Source organism: Formica exsecta, unplaced genomic scaffold (genome assembly GCF_003651465.1).
Source record: "Formica exsecta isolate Colony F162 unplaced genomic scaffold, ASM365146v1 scaffold696, whole genome shotgun sequence".
Classification (NCBI taxonomy): domain Eukaryota; kingdom Metazoa; phylum Arthropoda; class Insecta; order Hymenoptera; family Formicidae; genus Formica; species Formica exsecta.
Window position 1 is genome coordinate 225642 of NW_021853462.1, and position 6550 is coordinate 232191.

At 30.5% G+C, this 6550-nt stretch overlaps 1 protein-coding gene across 2 annotated transcripts in view; it reads right to left on the reverse strand.

Annotated features, from left to right (window-relative positions):
• Positions 1 to 1905: 1905 nt before the first annotated feature.
• LOC115243190 (organic solute transporter alpha-like protein 3) overlaps positions 1906 to 6550 on the reverse strand; it is a 9802-nt gene continuing 5157 nt past the window's right edge. For both annotated transcript variants that reach the window (XM_029819973.1, XM_029819972.1), the window contains exons 2-6: positions 6169 to 6364; positions 5383 to 5614; positions 4511 to 4667; positions 3719 to 3859; positions 1906 to 2725 (exon numbers count right to left, since the gene is read on the reverse strand). In XM_029819973.1, coding sequence (XP_029675833.1) covers positions 2562 to 2725; positions 3719 to 3859; positions 4511 to 4667; positions 5383 to 5614; positions 6169 to 6364 — 890 coding nt within the window. In that variant the 3' untranslated portion in view covers positions 1906 to 2561. The remainder of the gene's footprint in view (positions 2726 to 3718; positions 3860 to 4510; positions 4668 to 5382; positions 5615 to 6168; positions 6365 to 6550) is intronic.

Consider the following 6550-nt stretch of genomic DNA (forward strand, 5'->3'; position numbering starts at 1 on the left):
TATATATACATATACGTTTTAACAAACTTTAAAATGGGATAGAAATAATGCGATGCACCGCGAGAGAGGAATTCTTGAGAAGGAACGATCTCCTATTATAAATCATAACGATGATTATGTTAAAATTTGCTAGGGTCGGCTCATTAGCTCGCGAAATATTGTTCAGCTAGTTTTTTTATCTCGTCTTACTCAAGGATATCTAGTCGGGAGACGAGATGGCGGCGTAGAAAACAATTTGAACGCCCCATTTGAAACGCGGGTACTGCCTTAATTAGTCTCACCGGAGTAGATTACCAATCAGCAATCGGGGAATTACGATGCGGTGATTTTTCAACCTGCTTGCCACAGCGTCTACCTTTTTCGGAATGATGAAGCTATACCGATAAGATTTCAATACACGAAAATGCACTTTTCCTAATTTTCCGCATACATAATTAAAATTTGTTGAAATTTATAATATAAATAACTCATGAAAATACGGAATTATCCGAGAAGAGATGATCCCCTTTCAATCCGATAAAATTAAAACGAGAAGTTCCCGATTTATCCGCGCGGAAACAAGAAAGGGAAGAAATCCATTCAATTTCGGTAATTCTCTTCGTCTCCCTTTTTCCTGGTCCTCTTCCTCTTCCACGCCTAAGTCGATACCTCCTAAGGAAACTGTTAAATCTATTACGGCTGTAAAGCTCGATCACGATCACGTCCCGTGAAGAGGGTCGAGGATCAAGTCTCGAACGGCGAGTTGCATCTTATGTTAGTAAGGATGAAGGGGACAACAGAAGAGGGAGACAGAGAAGTGTGTTTTGTAGTTACGGTGGGCCAGATCGCAGGTAGGCGGCGAACAGTCCTCTGAAATCGCTCGAAAAATGAGGGGGCGCACGGAGCCTGGTCCTTTTTTCGCTTTTTCTTGTACTCGAATGCGATATAATCGTCTGTCCTTTCTCGTGGAGAATGGACGTGGAAGAATGACGGTGAGGGGGATGAAAACCGCGGAGCGACTTGTCTTTGTAACCCCATCAGTTTGACGATTTCGTCCTGTCGTATTTTTGGTTGTTGCTGATATTTTGCAATCGGCGTGTTAATTTTTTAAATAATATATTTAGATTTTAATACTAATTGTTCAGAAAATTAATATGTCTATTAATAATTTCTATATTAATATGAAAAGTATTAATCGTATCAATCATACATAGATGTATAAATGATTTTAACATGGAAAATATTAATATTTACAATCTTGACCGTTTTAAAACTTTTTACGAAATCAAGCAAAGGATGAAATAAATAAAACGAAGGATTCAGGAAAGAATAATAAGCCAGAGGACTTTGCGTAAGCTCTTATCTGCGGGATGTTCATCTTTCTCTGGAAGAGAAAGAGGAGGATCGTCAAGACAAAGACATCTAATATACATATCTCATGGAAGAATGTTATCGGAATATTAACGTATCGGATGTTATCGGATTATCTTTTCAAGTATATGGAGAACATGATGACATTTTGGATAAAGTGTAAATAGGAATAGAGATTATATCTTATTACTCATTAATCTCGCGCAATTATCAAACTTAAAAAGAAAACGCAGTTGATAAATAACTCTTGTAATTTTATTTTTACACTTGATTTCTTTCTCTTTCAGTACAGTATTTTTTTTATATTTTTGAATTTGTTTTGAGACTCGACAGTTTTTTACGATTAATTTTAAAGTTTTATAAATGCAAACTTTAGAAAATAAACATCTTTATGCATATATATTATAATATTTAATATATATTATTACAATCTTACATATATACACACACAACACACACATACAAATTTCTATTTACAAAAAAATCACATTTAAAGAAGAATTCTGATTGTATTTCTTCATATAGCTTTGCTTTTATTTTTATTATTAGAAGTAATATATATATATATATATATATATATATATATTGCTATTTATATTTCTTTCTCTAAAAATAGAATTTATAAGAGTTATATATGGCGCGCAATGATGATTAAAAGAATGGAAAGCATGTAACATTTCTTCTAATTGATTCTAAGAATTACTATCAGCAATGAAAGAAAACACTAATTTAAAGATCGAGATTTGCAGAATTTTATATATATATAAAGAGAGAGAGAGAGAGAGAGAAAGTCAGTCTAAAATCGAGTATGATCGACTTTCGTGTGCCGATTTCTACCTCGTGTGTGAGCCTCTTATATTACCGTTCTAGTAATTAATAATATTTCTTGTGATAATTAATAACAATTATAATTATAATAATGATATTTACATAAGGGAGCTTATGATGCAGAAGTAGAAAGAGGATTTGTAAAAATAGGGCTAAAAGTTAAACTATCTAGAAGAACCCAATATGTTCTACATCTACATAATCCCGTTTTTACATCGATCAATATCGTCTTATTTTACTTATATCGATCGATGTATGTTGATTAAAACATTGAGAGACGAATTTTTCATCGATGAAAGTTTTTTTTCGACATAAATAATATATACAGTTGACATTTCCGATGTCGCCAGTTTGAAAGTTTACGCGATTGATATCATTGGAAGTTACTTGTTGCTATCGTTGCTATTTGTCGGGTCTTGACCCGTTGTTTTCGGCATCCGATCTATTGCGTCCTGTTCTTGATTTTTCTCCGGATCAACGTAATATACATGCCGAGCAGCGTAGCATAGTAATAACATTTCGAATAACATTAGTGAGTTGTACGTCACTGAAATCGAAAAAAAGGGAAATTATTAAATGTGGATCTGTTATCTGCCGTATTTATCAATCGTGTTACGATTAAAATCTCGCACGGTATTTAAATCAATTTATTAATTTATATTTACATATATGTAAAAAATAGGCTTAAGACTGTTTGGAAATATGCTCTTTAATTGGAATTGCATTTGATATAATTCTAGTGAAATTATATATAATAATAATGCAATGTTAATTTTACTAATAATAAATAGTAAAAAATATAAATATTAAAATATTGTAATATAAAATTTTAATAAAATAAGTTATGTAGTACAAAGAATCTTTTTTTTTTTTTTTTTGCTAAGGTGATTATCTCACAATGTGGTTTGGAAGCAAGGGAAATTTATTCACGGCACGTATGTGTAACGGGTGAATTTTTATGGCGGCCGCGGATGCTGCGTGACGTCTCTGTCTTCTGTGTGAAACGAGTTTCTTTGTTACATTTGATCGTGGGTCCGGAGCGCAATGAAAAGGAGGGACGTATTCTAAATTAGAAGATGAACGATCTTATCATGTTATTTGAAGAAGCTACCGTAATCATCACTTTTTTATCGGTCTTTAGTCGGAATACGGTATATTATAATAGCAAATTAAATGATAAATGACGATGTACACACAAGTAACATAATTTATGCAATTCCAGCAGCTTATTTAAATATTAAATAATTAATTAATTATTTATTTATATATACAATTATTTAATCATATGTAAACGTTTTCTGTAAATATTTTTGTTGACAATAGCATAGTATTAAAATAATATTAATATATAATAATAATAATAATGATAATGATTCAGATCTTTGAATTGTGAAAACCTGTGACATGCCTAATTATAATTATAATTTCTAATTTAATCGATAATATTAAAATCATCGATTTTCTCTGAGCATTTGATTTTCTTAGAGCAAAAATGAATGAAGATTACAAAAATGAACAAAGATGGAAACTTATGCATTACCGCTGGCGTAAATTTCCGGAGTGAGAGGTGGATTGCACGGAAAAAGGCCTGTGGCGGGCAGTAGCTTAATAATGCCCGCCTGTAGTTTAGAGAACAACAGCACCAATTGCGTCACCAATGTCTTGAAATGTAAGTTGGCCTCTGAAACGAGAATAAGCGATATTGATCAAAAATGTATTTTTCATTAACGTCAGAGAATGAAAGATAAGATCCCGGGTTTCTCGGGAATTGCTACAGAATTGCTAATGGTTACAGTGATACAATTATCATTGTTGGGCGATCAAACGTATTGAATCTGAATTTTGATCTTCGACAAGCAGACAAATCATGATTAATAAATGTAAGATATTCTTTGGGTTCGGTATAGAAATTCGAATTATTATCGCGTGAAAATGAAACTGGTAATAAAATAAAAATAAAATCAGAAATATTAGAAAAAAATAAAAATCGAATTAAATTAAAATTATACTATAAAATAAGAGTATTAATAAAATATGTACAAAAGAGAGTGAGAGAGCATTTTTAATTTAAACATCTTTCCGTTACAATAAATATATCGCAACAAAGAGAATATAGAAGGAGTATTATATTATGATTAATAATAAAATGTAATTTATTAATATATATAATATTAATATAAAACGCTATATTTTTGACATTTTAAGGAATTTCTATGAAGAAAAGTAGAAGAATAATGATAGCAAAATAAATGTGCATGCAAAATACTAGAAATAAATTTTCTGTTGAAATTAAATGGCGAAAGAATTCTTGTCTAAATATGCATACTCATACCTGGAGCTACCGCATGTAGAGTCTTTGTAGCAATAGTTAAACTATATATTCCTAAGAGTATACTGATTACCATGACCGGCTGAAGATATACGCCATATTGTGTGGCAAGAATCGGTTCCTCGGCTTTCATGAAAAGGAATATGAAATAGAGAAGACCCTGAAAAGTCAAACATTTTCTTAGACATTTTTTTGTTGGAATATTTATGTTATATAAATATTTTTAATACAAATTATTATATATATTATATTTATTTTTTATTAAAATTAATCAAATAATTGAAAATATTTTTAATATTTATCATTAGATATATAGATCTGCAGGATTTATTTAATTCTAGTGTTCTGTGTTTGAATATTTTCAAGGATATTTATTGTTTCAAAAAATAAATTTTAGGGATATTTATATGATTCTTCTATTTCGAAATGCACGATATGTTATAGAAAATGTGCTACATAGAAAAAATATAAGTTTATCTATATTTTATTAAAAAAAATAAATATTCTAAAAAAGATTTGAAATATTTGTTCAAATTTTAAATAAATCACGCTGCGCTGTATATCAAAAGTTTTTTCTTTTTTTTTGTTTTTTGTTTCAACTAGCAACAAAATTTCAGCAGCAAAGAAGATCAACGCATAACTCTTTATATAATCGTTTTTAATTTTTTTCGTATATCAATTTACACATACATTTAATATAATAAATGGTATCTTTGGGTTGTGTATTTCAATTGCATATTTTTTGTATATATGGATATTAATTATTATAAATTTTAATCAATTTGGTAGGAGTTTATTATAATAATTATTTAGCGTGAAAGAGAAGCAAAATGATCGGAGCGTGAAGAGGAAGAAAGGGGAGAAAAATTTTTTACCTGGACCATAGGAAGCTGTAGGGCCAAGATTCTTAGCCAAGACAAATTGGCATCGGTCATCTGAAGGTTCGGAAAGGGCAGACAGGGCCAGCAGCAACAGGGCCCGACTCGTAGCATCAGCGCCGGCGTCTCGCTGATCCTTCGGCGACCGACGTCCAGCAGGAGAAGATAGAGCCGATAAAATGAGATTGTTAGGAACATTTGGGTTACTGCCTCCGATAGTAACTGACCCCTGTCGAAAACCAGACAAACGTCATTATTCTCATAAATTTCACAAAACTAATGTCAATGTGACAGAAAATCTCGGGGAGTTACAACTATTGCAGTTAATTATAAATTAGAGTCATTGTAAAATGTGTCTTTTTTTTTTATTTAAAGAGATATTTAATACAAAAATTTATATTTTTTATTTAGGCAATTTAATTTTTATTTAAATATTTTCAGATTTTTTTCTTATTTTTGCATTTTAAGATACGTTAAAAATCTTTTTTAGATTCTTGTTAAAAAATTTTAAATTTTCTTCTAAAGAGGGAGAACAGAAAAAGCTAATTGAATACTAAAATTTAAAAATAAAATAATTTTTTAATGATTTTTCTATATACATAAAATTATAGAGTCCTGCCTCGACTTTTGTCACCTATGGATTGTTTAAAGTAAATTTAACAGTGTGTAAAACAAAAAATAGAAATGGCGATACGCATGGTTTTATTTTACACTTTGCTGGTGGCAAGTTTCTCTCGGAATTTCGATATTGTCAGTGAGTTGCGATAGGCTTTTACTTTTTACCTTGGTATCGCAATCGCCATAAGGCTGCATACGCTCGCGACCGGATATACTGATAGGATCACGATGGCATTCCCTTTGTAAAATTTTGAATTCTTCTGGTAGACGATATTGTGACATGCATCGACAGCGAAATATATTGTGAGAACTGAGAATATCGATCCGACACTCAGCAATCCGGTACCCAACGCATCCAAACCTGCAAAAGAAAACAATGATTGAAAAAAGAAGATAAAAATGATTGAGAATTTTTTTCAATGGAATTCTGCAAATATATTTAACGATCTAAATAATTCTGTTTTTCTGTTAATTTATTTTCAATGTTTAAATAATTCTAATTATTTTACTCTTAATTTTTTTTTCTTTATATAAAAAATTTATATAT